General features: G+C 32.9%; 1 protein-coding gene across 1 annotated transcript; it reads right to left on the minus strand.

Moving 5' to 3' along the window:
* Positions 1-9,788: 9,788 nt before the first annotated feature.
* Positions 9,789-15,751, minus strand: LOC18048905 (kunitz trypsin inhibitor 2). Its single transcript, XM_006441372.2, has 2 exons — positions 15,137-15,751; positions 9,789-10,013 (listed from the first exon to the last, which is right to left on the minus strand). Exons 1-2 carry the CDS (start codon positions 15,749-15,751, stop codon positions 9,789-9,791), a joined length of 840 nt encoding a protein of 279 aa, XP_006441435.2.
* Positions 15,752-15,991: the final 240 nt, after the last annotated feature.

Raw genomic sequence — 15,991 nt, forward strand, 5'->3', positions numbered from 1 at the left:
AAAAAATATATACACTTCCATTAACTACCTCTTCTTTATTTGTTTTGAAGTAGACAAGTGTAATGTTATATTGCATGAACACCAAATACACATTTGACGGTTTTGGCTATGAAATTGGTGAAAGAGCCTAACTAATTGAGGGACTTATTGAGGTTTTTTTTTTCAAAAATTAAAGAAATATTAATAGAAAAGGGGTTTGATAAGGATAATGGAGCTAATAGCATTACTCAGTTACGTATTGCAATGAAAGATCAATCTCTTTCTCTTCCTCCATTGGAGAACTAATAAGAACACACACACAAGGTGATTTTAATGATCTTTTAAAACCTTTGTCCGTAAGCAAGTATGAAGTTGCCATCATAGTGATGTTAATTATTGTACTTAAAAAGTATTAGTGTCTATTTATTAAAAATTTACGATATCTATATGATAATTTTTCTAAACTTTAGGAGTATTGCTGTCAATTGTGTTGGAAGACCTTTCGGCCTAGTGGCAAGAGCCTTCTTTAAAGTCTCTGTATGGACCAATTCATTAACTGTGTCGTATCCACTGTGATAGGGTAGAGATCTCATCTCTTAATAGGCATTGATTTTTCTATTAACTGGAATTAAATTTAATGGAAATTTTACTAGATAATTCACATTTACAAGTGTTGAGACCAATAAAGAAGATCAAAAGTATCTACAAAAGTGAGAATGTGAACAAGCCTGAGCAAAACCACATTGGAGTAGTGACTGTGGATGATTTTCAATTTTGGTTCATGGGGTTTTTGCGTTGTTAAAAAGCTTACAGAAAACTTCAGAAGGCCATTTCGAAGCCAACAAAATTAAATTATTAGGATATATTTTGAAGACAATAAGCTCAGCTAGCAAGCTTTGACAATCATTTTAAAATAGCGTACTTCATATCATGTGCTTTAGTTCTATGTATATGAGTGAAGGTCATTATATATCATATATAACTCCTGCAAGTAAAGAAATTGCATTTTGGTTCTGATGCAATTGCAATTAACAATTTATTTATTTTTTTACATAAATGCGTAAAGCTTTATTAAAGAAAAACAGGAGAAAGGTACAAAAATCACAAGAATTAAAGTTAAGAAAAACAATAATGGTGTAATCTCTACTCATCCTTTTTAGGAGGCGTATCATGAACTGAGGAGGATCATTCCACCACGTCAGATTCACTCAATTTAAGTCTATATTAGTCAAAGTATCAGCCACAAGATTGCCTTCTCTATAAATGTGGGAACAATGGAACTGCATGTTGTTGATTATATCTAGCGTGAAGAGACCATGAGGGATTATAAATTTATAATTGTTATTAAGAATAAAAGCTTTAGCTATTGTGGAGTCACTCAATTAGAACTTCCTTTACCACTTTTTTTTCCAAAACATCATCGATTGAACCACACCAGTTTTTTCAGGTTTTCCTTGATCTTTTCTTGTGGTAGATTTATCATAGGTAGATTATTATTGTCCACATCCAATAAGATGGAAAGATCTAAGACAAGTTTATCAACTGGGATTCCATACAAGCGTGAATGTATTCAATCTATATGATCTAAGACCAATTAGAGATCGATGAGAATTAGGAAATGAAATTGGTCCTAACTTTTTTTGGACAGATTAGGATGTATCTTGGGATCCCAAACCTTTCTACTATTTTTTCCTACTATTTTTCTTTAAATTTGTAACTGAAACATAAAAAAGAAAAAAAAAATACTACCAGAGTGGTTTTTAAATAATTTTATTTAATTAGTTTAGCTCGAATTTTGAGAAATCATATATTAAAAATTTGATTTAAATTTTACCCATCCCTCTACAATTAAAAAAAAGGGAAAAAAGACTAAAATCTCTAATCACTAAAACCTTATCTAAACATGACCAGGTCCACGTCCACACTAGTAGAGATGTTAAAAAATTTCGAGTCCAGTAGAGATTTGCAAAGATTTGGAAGATCTGGATAGGGAAAAATCTGATCTGTGCATTAAAAAATGAAAGTCTCGATATTAAAATTGAAAATCTATACGGATTCTGGTGTAGATCTGGATGCAAGTGCATTTAAAAAACTAGATATCTGGATCTGCGTTATTTTTTTAATTTATTTATTTATTAAATGAAAAAATATTTTTAAGTGAAAAAATAAAACCCATGTGGATTTTATGGTGGTTTCTTTGTTTGTGATGGTTTTGAATGGAATCTATGTGGATTTGGTGATTTCATTTATGGATTTGTATTGGTGTTAAACTTGGATTTATATTATTTTTTATATTTGATTTATGTTGCAGTATTTTTATATGTAAATTTATGGTGTATTTTTATTTGTGGATCCATGGTGTTGTTGTATGTTATTCTATGTGTTGAATTATTTTTTGTTGAATTATAATTGGATTTTAATTTAAATTTTTTGATAAATTCGTTAAATTTTAAATTATAGTTGAATTTATTATGTGGATCTAGATGTCTAAAAAATCCGTCCGCAATTCGTACAAATATTACCAGTATTTGAATCCACCTTTTTTTGTGAATCTAGATGCAAATCTTAAAATATCAATTCAAATTCAAATGCACCTATATCTGGATCAGAATTTTGCCATCCCTTACAAGCCGACACCATCAGCCGTTTGACTTTGAATGTTGTACGTAATTCATTTTTTTAATTAATTAAATACAATCAAATGTATCTCCAGCCATATGGATGGTAAAAGAACAATTACAAATTGTAATAAATATGCAGCCTCTAAGGACCCAGTGAATTTAAAGCATAAAAAATTTATTACTAATTAAATGTCATGATGGTTAGAAAAGTACTCTGCCGACACCGGTGGATCAATACCATCAAGCAATTCAAGTCTCCAAGTTTCTTCCTTCCGTAGAGCTTCTTTCCTTATCGTAGAGAAAATAATGTGATAGAAATATTCATTGAATGTCTTTTGGGATGTTAGTTGAATTTTTAAATTAAATATTTATAAATATGTTGACGAAAATGTTCTTATAGATGTTGAATAAATTGTTAATTAAAATATTTTAAATACTTGGGATATGGGACTGAGTATTAGAAATGGTTTGGGATTAATTAATCCTAATTTTAGTTAACGTACAACCGAGACAAGATTTGGTCCATATTGATGGAAACAAAAAAATTAGTTACACAATTATTTGTCTCTATCTTAATTATTGATTTGGAAAGATCGATTGTCAAATAAATAAAGATTGATTGACTCAATCTTTACTAATCAATCATTATTCCTAAATTATTTTATTTTAATTGGTTAATTTCCTTTTTATGTCTCAAATACTTGCAAAAATTGATTTGCAAGAGTGCTTCGTTCAGTGAAATTTGTTTTATAACTTTTTCTGGAGATTGATTGAAAATTAGTGGTGTGGAAGTAACTAAGAACTCTTGCTTGTTCTTAATTCGATTTCCATGTTAAAACGAAAATTGATTTCTAGTGTTTGGTAGATTGATCATAGGCTGATTAGTTAGTCTTTAGATCACATGGCTGGGAAGGCTTGAGTAACGATATATAGCTCCACTCCCACGATAAGTTAATTATTATTTTAACTTGGCTTCTGAATTATAACAAAGATCTTATCCTCTACACAACCTAAACAGGAAAATGATAAGTTAACCAAAATAACAACATGATGAAGACAACTCTAAACTGTTATTCATGAACAAGCATGCAAACATTAATTAATTCTTATTGTTACAACTTTTATTCATTTAGCAAAGCATCATTCTATAGACGTTCAGATGCGCATAAGGTAAAAACATAACAAGCTTTATTTTTATCCTCAAGCTTTTGTTCAGCAGCTCCATCTTCAAGCCTTTAGAAAAATAACATTGAATGGGACATCACTCTGAGCCAGATGCTGCACCCCATCATTCATAAAAATGCCAACATTGCTGCATAAAACTTTGCAAAACTTACAAACCAAAGGACAGAAAACAAGCTTGTAATCACCATAAAACTTCTCAATCCTGAACCAATTTCTCGTAGTTTGTAAGCCAGGATTTCCTTCAACTCCCTTAATTATCACAAACCACTACCCCAATGCTGCATCAAAATTGTCAAGCTTCCATATTGTGGATAGCACACTAGTTTTTACAACTTCAAATTTGATGTTTAAATCAATGGACTAACAAATAACGCCCTTTTTAGGGTTTACAGGTGAAAATGTCGTTGGCAAACCATATTTTAGTATATTTTGCTCTTGAACAATATGTAGCAGAAATGTTTTATTGTTACTATTGGAAATTTGAGGGTGCAGTAGACACGCAGTTAAAGTGAAATTGATAAATAATGATCACACAGGGACACAAAAATTTACGTGATTCGGCTTTTAGCCTACCTCCATGGGCGAAAACAGGAGAAAATATTTTACTAGTGAAAAGGAGTTACAAGTATTGTAATATTTTGTCTCACAACCCAAAACCCCAATACACTCAAACTCTCAAAACACTAGAACTAGAGCTCAAAGCTCTCAACACTCTCAACTTACATCTCTTGGCACTCTCACTTGAATTAGAGAAAATGGGATGAATGAAGAGGGCAAATGAGGCCTCTATTTATAGGCCAAGCCATGCCAAAAAATCAACAATAGTGGGCATTAAAATAATTTAAATTTCCACCCAACTTTTCCACTTTAGTGCCAAAGTCAAAAGTTGATCCCTCCCACTTACCTTTATTTCCTACTTACTCAACAACTTTATGCCAAGAGTCAAAAAGTTGCATGCTAGTCACATGCAATTATTTGTCACATGTATGCACATGTTCAACAAGTCTCCCACTTGGAGACTTGATTGAGAACCAATAATGTCTCCACACCATCCTTTCTTCTTCGTCATTATCATATTGCTTACGTCTCTGCTAGGCCACAAGAGAATCTACTCTATACAAACTTGTTAGCATTGATTGGCTTGGTTAAAACGTTTGCTAGGTTCTCCTTGGTATGGGTTTTCTGTAAATCCACACCTCCGTCCTCCACTACTTCTCGAACAAAGTGGTATTGTACCCTTATATGTTTTGTCTTGGAATGAAAGGTTGCATTCCTTGTCTGTGCCCGAGCTCCTCTAATAACTTTTGTATTCAAATAACTTCCTTACCAACTTGTGTAGCTACCATATATTCTGTTTCTATTATAGATAAAGCCACAACAGTCTAAAGTTTTGAAATCCAGCTTACAGCTCCTCCTACAAGTGTAAACACATAACCAGTAATGGATTTCATTTTTTAAGGTCTCCTGCAAAATCTGAATCCATATAGCCCTTGACAGTAAACTTTGATCCTCCATAACATAATGCAACATTCGAGGATCCTCTGATGTATCTTAGAATCCTCTTCACAGTTTTCCAATGCTCTTCACTAGGATTCACCATATACATACTCACCATTCTCTCTGCTTGTGCAATATCTGTTCTTGTGCATATTATAGCAAACATCAAACTTCCCACTACTGATGCATACAGTACGTGAAACATCTATTTCCTCTCGGCTTCATTGCGAGGACACATACTTGAGGATAATTTGAAATTAATAAGAAGTGGGGTAGAAATTGGTTTACAATCTTACATGTTAAAGCGCCGTAAGATTTTCTTCAAGTAATTCTTCTAAGAAAGCTAAATCTTCTTGTTATTTCTATCTCGGTGAATTTGTATCTCTAGAATCTTGCTTGCTGGTCCCAAGTCCTTCATTTCAAACTCTCTAGCTAATTGTGCCTTTAATTCTTGGACTCGATCTTTGTTGAGGCTTGCTACCAACATGTCATCCACATATAATAGTAAATGATAAAATCATTATCCTCAAACCTCTTGTAGTATGCATAATGGTCTGAACTACGTCTGTTGTATCCAAAGCTCATGATGAAGGAATCAAATCTCTTATACCAACACCTCGGCGCCTATTTAAGACCATAGAGAGATTTGTTCAATCTGCAGACCAAGTTCTCCTTACATGTTTCAGCAAAACCTTCTGGTTGGAGTATATAAATCTCTTCTTCAAATTCTCCACAAAGAAATACAGTTTTCACATTTAACTGCTCTAGATATAGGTCAAATGTAGCACACATTATCAGGACTATTCTCACTATCGTAAGTCGAATTACTGGCGAAAATATCTCGTTCAAAAATGCCTTCATTCTGAGCATATCATTTTATCATCAATCTTGCACGATACCTCTCTACTTGATCATTGCCATTACACTTGATCTTATAGATCCATTTGTTACCAATGGCTTTTTTACCATATGGTAGTAGTACAAGTTCCTAGGTCTTATTCTATTACAAAGATTCATTCCTGCATTGCTATCATCCATAAAGCAACATTTGAGCTGTTTAAAGCTTCATGAAAATTTGATGGTCTTCATCCTCTGTTAGACGATAATATGCAACATTGATCTCTGTAACATACTCCGAGTGACACACCGGTGGTCGTCTCTCTCGAGTTGACTGATGAACTTTTGTAGCTTCGAACTCGACTAGTTCTTATGCTTTATGCTCTGGTGCTGCTTCAAAAGAATCTGAATCTTCTTTTTTCAGATTATTTTCCATATATACCGGTATAGTCTCAGACATTTCTTTTATAGTGCTATCATCCCTATCTTTCCTTTATATTTGACCTTCTACAAAGATAACATCCTTACTGATGACAATCTTGTGGACAGTGGAATCCCACAGACGATACCCCTTTACTCCATCAACATACCCTAAGAAGATACATCTCCTGAATTTTGGATCCAGTTTTGTTCTTTCTTAGGCATTGTACAACACGTACATAGGACATCCAAATGTGTGCAAACAAGATTAATTAGTTGGCTTCCCAATCCACATCTACATCGGTGTTTTCAACCTAATTGCTATGGATGACAATCGATTCACCACATAACAAGTGGTTCTGGCTACTTCTACCAAAAATGAGTTTGGTAGACCAGTAGTCCTCAACATGGCTCTTATCTTTTCTATAAGAGTTCTGTTCATCCGCTCTACCACTCCATTCTGTTAAAGAGTGTTTGCCACTATGAACTATCTTTGAATACCTTCTTGCTTATAAAATGCAAGAAATTCACCGTTTGTATACTCTTCACCATTTTGTATCCTCAAACACTTAATATTTTGTACTCCTTGAATACTAGAAATATATATAACTTTTTTTTTATTTGATACACCCAACATTTCCTAAAATAATCATCAATGAAAGTTATCATATACTTTGCACCTCTTAGGGACTTATTCGGCGATTCTCAAACATCAGAATGAACCAAGTCTAGAATGCACTTATTTCTAGTGTCAGATCTATTGAACTTCAATCTATGCGGCTTACTTGTAAAACAGTCCTCGCAAAATGATAAGCTTACCGATTTGAGCCCCGAAAGCAACTTCCGTTCAGAGAGAATTTTCAAATCTTGTTCCGACATGTGGCCAAGTTTGAGATACCACATCATCGTCGATTCTTCTCTATTTGACACGACACACGTATAAGCTTCCTCTAGTATTTCACCTTTAAGGACGAATAAATTGGCACTGATCTTTTTTGCTTTCATCAATACAAGCACACCTCTAACAATCTTAATGATCACATTTTCCACATGAGTCTTGCAGCCAAGACTATCTATTTGTCCTAAAAACAATAGATTTTTCTTCAGGCCTTTAACATGTCGTACCTTCTAAATAGTGCGAACTATACCATCAAACATTTTTATTTTGACAGTACCAATACCAACGATCTCCAAGGCATGATCATCACTTATATATACGATCCTCCTAAGATAGGTTCATATTTGTGGAACCATTCTCTCCGATAGTTCATGTGCTAAGTAGCTTTTGAGTCTATAAACCAGACGTCAAATAGTTATTTTCTGCCTTCTGTAACCATTGCTGCCTCACTGTATAAAACGTCACTATCATCTGAGGTACTTGCTACACACCCATGAACATTTGATGACTCAAGATCTTTACATTCTCCTCTCTTTTGGTTACTCCAATAATCTTTCTTAACATACCCCATTTTGCTACATTTGTAGCATCTGATCTTCTTCTTAATTCCTGACATTGATATACCATGATTGTAACTCCCACGGGTGCCACGTTATGTTAATCTCCCTCTCATCATTATTAGTGCTTCCGCTTGCTGCGAACTTGTTTGCACGTCTTCCTCATTCTTGCGCCTACTCTCTTCTTCTAATATAAAGGCTGTAACATCATCGAAGACTATGTACTCTGTGAAGATATTATTCATTAGGTTGATGATGAGTTGATCATACGAGCCGAGAAGACTTTGAAGTAGAAGCTCCGCACGTTCGGTTTCCTCTATTTTATGCCTCAACGTCATAAGTTGTGAAAATAGAGTTTTTAAAGTTTTGATATGGTCAATTACAATTGTGGTCTCCCCCATTCAAAGAGTATAGAGTCTCCTTTCTAAGAAGATCTTATTTTGTAGCGACTTGGTCTCGTACAGTTTTGTGAGAATATCTCAAATACTCTTCGCCGTCTTTTCTTCTACCACACTAGATAGTACCCCATGTGCAAGTGCCAGGTGTAAATCAACAACTGCCATCTATCTCATTTCACTTATCATTAGTGATTTTTGCAGATCTTTCTCCAATTGCTTCTAAGCAATTATTTCTCCTTAAAATTGCTCGTATCTTCATTTTGCACAACGAGAAGTTCTCAAACTTTGCTGCCATTTTGCTAATACCATACACAAGTTAGTGTACCTCCTTGAATAGTAATGAGTGATCTCGTTCACTTCCAAGGCATGTTTATGTTTTGGTGGTGATAAACCTGAGTTACATATGTACACAAATATGGCAAGAGATGCTGATTCTAGAAAATTCCTATCAAAATATTTGCTCACTTTTGTAAGAAAAACAATTTGATGCCAATCTAAGCTTCAGTAGTGTGTTTATTTGTCTACTACTGAAGCAGAGTAAATTGTAATCACTAAAAGTTGCAAAAAAACCTTATGAATGAAAATTTTCCTCCAATAGTTAGGTGTGAAACAAGACAACTATATTGTGTACTGCGACAGTCATAGTACCATTCACTTGGAAAAGAAATTGACATATCATTTGAAATCTAAGTATATTGATGTGAGATATCATTGGATACAAAACGTGCTTGAGAAGAAATAGATGCAGCTTGAGAAGATTCATACAATAGAGAATAGATCAGATATGATGACAAAGTAATTGCCTAAGGAGAAGTTGAAACATTGTATGTAGAAAATGGGCTTGGTTGTGTCCCCTATATGATCTGAAAGGGAGATTTGTTGGGTCCATCTCATTTGAGTGGCCCACGCCCAAAGGTTTATTAGTTTAGGTAGCTAAGATATTAAAAGAAACTTGAAGGGGGCAAAATGAAATTTTACATTAAAAAAAATAAGGTTTTGAAAGCGTGGTTATATAAGCAGGAATAAGTGGAGGCGGCAACAACTTTTGTGCATGGGAAAAAGACGAGAGGGAAAGAGATAAATATATATAAATATGTTAACGAAAATGTTCTTATACATATTGAATAAATTGGTAAGTAAAATATTTTAAATACTTGGGATATGGAATTGAGTATTGGAAATGGTATGTCATTAATTAGTCCTAATTTTAGTTCTAAATGTACAATAGAGAAAAGATCCAGTCCATATTGATGGAAACAAAAAAATTAATTAAACAATTATTGTCTATATCTTAATTATTGATTTAAAAAGATTGATTGTCAAACAAGTTAAGATTGATTAACTCAATCTTTTCTAATCAATCATTATTTCAAGTATTTATTCAGTAGCTCCATCTTCAACCCTTTAGAAAAGTAACATTGAATGGGACATCACTCAGAGCTAGATGCCACACCTCGCTGTTCATCAAAATGCCAACATCTCTGCACAAAACTTTGCAAAACTTACAAACCGAAGGATATAAAACAAACTTGTAATCACCATAAAACTTCTCAAACCTTAACCAATTTCTCGTAGTTTGCGGGCCAGGATTGCCTTTAACTCCCCAGTTGTCACAAACCCACTGCACCAATATTGCATCAAAAATTGTCAAGCTTCCACACTATGGATTGCACACTAGTTTTTGCAACTTCAAATTTGATGTTTATATCAGTGGACTTGTGAACATTGCCCTTTTTAGGGTTTATGGGCAAAAACGTCATTGGCGAACCATATTTTAGTATGTTTTGCTCTTGAACAACATGTAGTGGAAATGTTTAATTGTTACCTCTACTACCAAGTGTCAGACCACCTCTTCAGCCAATATAGCTGCCAAGATGTAGTATTTACTGCTAGCTTGGAGCTACTTTTTAATGATGTTGAGAACTGGATCAGGTGAAGCACTGCGTAGGACAGGCAATGGCTAAACACCAGTAGGATTTTAGAGGGTGATGCCAAGAACTTACCCTCAAAATTTAGGAGAAAACGGAGTTAATTTCGCCTTCTGATTGCCCAATTAAAGATTGAAAATCTTGCCCCCAAATTATAATAACCAGCCACGTTTCATGGCAATTTTCATCCAACTCTAAAGCTTAATATCAATTGCACATCAAGCAAGCTTTTTCGGGCTTTAGACTTTTGGGCCCCCAAATGAAATGGACCCAACACTATGAAAGTCAAAATTTCGAGTTTATGTTAGAAGTCAAATACCATTGTCTCTTCTCTTACTCTAAATTTATTTTTTTCAGATCCAATTTTTGTGTCTTGGTCAAAAGTTTTGCCATTTTGTGTTGTATTTATACGATATGGATTTAGGGATGGTCTTTTTTCTGATGATGTAGACGTTGTAGAGGCTAAATCTCTTTGCTTTGGCATACGACATGCTAGTGAGGCTAGTTTGCCTCATTGGTAGTGGACTCAGATTCGTTGCAGGTTATTTAGTTTGTCAGTGGCAAATGTCATACATGTATCGAGCTTTTTTGGATTATTTCAAAAATTGAAATGCTAATCTCAGTGGTAGAATTTCAAAATGTAGCATATTTGAAGATGTTGTAACCATGTTGCTGATGTATTATCTAAATTTACTTCTCAGTATTCAGAGTCTTTAGTTCGGTTGGAAGATTATCCTAATTTTTTAAAATGTTATTTGTAAGTTGAATTCTAAAATAAAATACCCGCATGTATTAAAAATAACATACAGTATGGATTTGGATCTAGTATTAAGTTGAACTGGGGGTAATCATTTATAATTTTTCTACCACACATGTATGTATAGTAATATGCAATTTAATTTTATATTAATTTTATATTCTCATCCAAATATTATCAATTATATTTTTTACAAAATTTAGCAAAACAATTGAACACTACTCTCAATGATAAATACAAATTTATTGGCTAGGTTCACTGGAAATATCTGTTAGTATTAATTAATTTATTTTCCAAAATAATACTAAGGATTTGATGAGCGCTTCACAATACAAAACATTTTAAATGAAAACCTACGCGTGCTTTTGCTGGGACACGACCTGCAGTTCGGTCTCAAGCCATGGGCCGGGCATAACTAATGCTAGATTGACAGTTTGGCACGGCACAACACTTTGACATACAAGCTAGCATGGGCATGCTTGATTGCTTGTGGCCATTTCTAAACTATTTTATAATTTCTATTTACCCTGAAGAATTCAATGCAAAATCTGTTAAGTTTTAACTACTCATTGATTTAATTTGTTAGAGTACGATACTGCCCTTGCTTATAACGATATATATTAACTAACGTTTGTATTGCTCCAAATTTATTTATTGAGTTAATAAGAGCATCACTAAAAGGCTCTTCAAATAACATTTTATTACTTATTTGAAAAGCCACATCAATATTTAAAGTTTCAAAAGACACTTAAATTAAGATTTTTTAAATAAGAATTAATTCTCTCTTCAAATTTAGAGAGTTAATTTTTCCCTCTTCAATTTATATTTTATTACTTTTCATTGAAGAAAGAGAGAGAAGTGCTTTAATTGCTATTGACTTTTCCTTTAAAAAATTAATTATATGATTAAAATAATATTAACTCTATTTGAAGAGTCTTTTGGAGAATATCATATTTGTTCACCCTTCTATTTGCCACATAGGGAAGCAAATAGGTATTTGAAGAGTAAAATTTATATAGGCTTTTGGAGATGCTAGAATAACAAGCCCTCAATTCTCGCTTTTTGTAGATTTTGTATGCTTGGGAGTCCCTGATGATTAAATAAACCAAGGTTTTACCATGACTGTAATTTTAGCTTTTGTAACTGGATAACTAGTACTGAAAACCGCCTTTACATTGGTTGGTTTGGTGTTTTGATGATCCCTACTTTATTGACCGCAACTTATGTATTTATTATAGCCTTAATTGCTGCTCCTCCAATAGATATTGACGGTATTCATGAACCTGTTTCTGGATCTCTACTTTATGGAAATAATATTATTTTTGGTGCGATTATTCCTACTTCTGCAGCTATAGGTTTGCATTTTTACCCGATATGGGAAGCGGCATCCGTTGATGAATGGTTATACAATGGCAGTCCTTATGAGCTAATTGTTCTACACTTCTTACTTGGTGTAGCTTGTTACATGGTTAGCTTGTTACATGGGTCGTGAGTGGGAACTTAATTTCCGTCTGGGTATGCGTCCTTGGATTGTTGTTGCATGTTCAACTACTGTTGCAGCAGCGACTGCTGTTTTCTTGATCTACCCAATCGGTCAAGGAAGTTTTTCTGATGGTATGCCTCTAGGAATCTCTGGTACTTTCAACTTCATGATTGTATTCCAGGCTGAGCACAACATCCTTATTAATAATACATAATGAAATGTTTAAATACTAAAATGGATTTGAGTTTTGCCCATCCTTGTTTTTTTCTTTCGCTTTCCGATCTCAAAATGTAAAATTTGGAAATTTCATCTAATTCGTTTTATTGCATTGCTGCTGAGTGAAATCTTCATTCGACAAATAAAATTTTCAAGATAATTAATTTTTATTAAGTATTCACTACACTGAAAAATCTATAAATTCAATAGCCACCAATAACTCAAACAATGTCTACTACAAATACATAGGACACTCTATTTACTTTTTCAATTCAAAATCTTAGAAAGATTTCACAATTGAATAAATCAGCGCATTAATTCTAATTATTATGCTATTTATTTTTTATATTATTATTTAGCTTAATGTCAACCAAAGTTCCATCCTACTCATGTGAACAAAGTTGAAATCTTGAATCTCTTGTTTTTAACAGAAAGGATTTTATAATTTCGAACATATGATACCTACAAAAGTGACAATGCTACTTTGATATAGTAGAGTTACAAAACTTTTATAAAACTTACAAAAATACTAAAACACTCATATACAGTAAAATCTCTATAAAATGATATTGTTGGAACTAAGAAAAAAATTTATCATGATGATGGTTACTTATTAATTAATGAAGAATTTGTTAATTTATTGGTAAATTAATGAATATTTATTAATTTAAGACGAGTATTACTTTTTAATTACTTCTGTTATTTAGGCACGTGTACTATTCTTTTCACAAATATTTGTGCATGAATTTCAAAAGTTATTATATATACAAAAGATTCCAATAAATGTTATGAACATATACATAGAAGCACAAAATAATGTAAGTACATTGTACATAGTTTCAAATTTAGTACCTTTTGAAGATAAAGTGTTTCAGATGCTTAGAGTACATAGATTAAAAATTCTATAAGTACGTTGGTCATTAGTTTCAAATTATTTGATGCATATTTTTAGAAAAGAGTTTAATTAAAAAAAGTATAGTTTTTAAGAAAAAACTCCTAATTAAATATAATGAATTTTATATGTTATTTATTATTGGTATTTCTTGTACTTATTAATTTATATTTTCATTGGACCCTAAAGGATTCATGGAAAAAAATTATTTCATGCATTTAACAAGATTGTTAATTTAGTACAATGGCCAAGTCAGGACTAGAAGATTTTATTATTTAATAAAAATTATTAATAATTTTTAGACTTTTCATAAATTTTAAATTTACTAATTTTTAATTTTTAGTACATTAATTTATTGAATATTTATTTATCGATATCTTACAGAAGATTTAAATAACTTGTGATAAAGTAAACGGGTTTTCATTACATGGTGTCAAATTTTTGAAACTCTATTTTTGAAAAAAGCAGCACAACTGTTAATAATAAAAAAAAAAGAAAACATTTGCATTCATTTAGATCACATGAGTGGGCAAACTCATATTTGAGTGATTACATGTTTGCTCTCGTAGGATGGCCTTGGCTACCCAAGTTATTAGAAGGAATTGAAAATTTAATTATCCATTTTGTAATTTTTATGTTTAGTCTCCTTATTTTTCTAAAGGGAGATTGAAAGTTTGTATCCTATTGAAATGAATATATATCACATACCTTTTACTATTTTTATAATATCTAATAACCCTCTTGGCATAAAAATTAAAAAAAAAAAAAAAGAGAAGAGAAGTAAATAAGTCATTTACTTGATATTTGATATTGGAAATATAAATTATTATAAGAAAAAAATTTGCAAAAATAAAAGTACAAGAAAAATATCTTGTGATAAATTTTTTATTCATATCAGAACCTAAGAAATGTACTTATTTTTTATATTAATTTATATATTTTATTTAATTTATAATAAATATAAATAAAAGTACAATAGAAAATAAGAGTAATATTATAAAATAATGGTGTCAGATAACTATTAGGTATTAAATAGTAAGGGTATAAGTAATATATACTCATTTCAATAGAACAATCACCCTTTTTCTAGGCAATTTCATCCGTGTAGCATCTATGCATGGTTTATTTATCATAGTCCCATTGTTGGCTTCTTCAATTTTATATACCTTATGCTGTAATCAAGCAAAGTTCATATTATACATTTTCTGAATGGAGTTGAACTATCACAATAATTTGATCTTCTTCGTACTTTGAAATGAAAATGTTGGCACTAAGAGGAAAATGATGAACCAAAATACCAACATGAATAAAAGCTTTTATTATTCGTAAACATGCAACGTTCGTGCAACTTTTATTATTACAACTTAATTTATTCATTTATTAAAGCATGCGTACAACCTTAAAACAAAACAAACTTTATTTTTAACTGGAAGTATTTGCGGAGCTCTCAGCAGCTAGATCGTCAAACCTTTTTAAACACAACTTTGAACGGAACATCACTCAAAGCCAGACGCCGCACCCCACCATTAATAAAAATGCCAACATCTCTGCACAAACCTCTGCAGAAATTACAAACCGAAGGACAGTAGACAAGCTTGTAATTACCAAAAAACTTCTCAATCTTAAACCAATTTCTCATGGTTCTGGGGCCGGGATTGCCTTCAACTCCCCCAGTTGTCACCAGCCACTGCCCTAATGCCGCATCAAAATTGTCAAGCTTCCACACTGTGGACTGCGCACAACTTGTTGCAGCGTCAAATTTGATGTTTAAGTCAGTGGACTCACGAACAACGCCCTTTTTAGGGTTAACGGGCGAAAATGTTACCGGCAAGCCATTTCTAAATGAGTGCTGCTCTTGAACAACATCTACGGGACATGTCTTATTGTTGCTTCTGCCAGCAAGTGTAAGCCCGCCGCCTCGGCCCTTTGTAACGGGCAAGATGTAGTACTTACTGCCAGCTCGGAGCTGCTTACCGGCGATGTCCAGCACCGGATCAGGTGAAGCATTGCCCCTGACAGGCAATGGCGTTGCAATGAAGGCAAAGAGAAGGATCAGCGAGGGTAAGACTAGTGTATTTCTCATTGTTATATCGTTATATTTTTTGTTCTTATCTTTTGTTGTTGCGTGTAAATAACCCTTATGAGGCCAAATTTATAGAGTTAGGCTAGTATAGTTAATTGACGGACAGCAAGTTGGTTTGATTCGCCTAATGTCCGATTCCAGAAGCCAATGGTCGCCCATAAGACAAGAGCGGATTATCAGATTCTGCATTGTGTACTGTAATTATTATTATTATTTTTTTTCCCGCCTAAACAGCCTGAT

Source organism: Citrus clementina, unplaced genomic scaffold, assembly GCF_000493195.1.
Source record: "Citrus clementina cultivar Clemenules unplaced genomic scaffold, Citrus_clementina_v1.0 scaffold_3, whole genome shotgun sequence".
NCBI classification, from domain to species: Eukaryota; Viridiplantae; Streptophyta; class Magnoliopsida; order Sapindales; family Rutaceae; genus Citrus; species Citrus x clementina.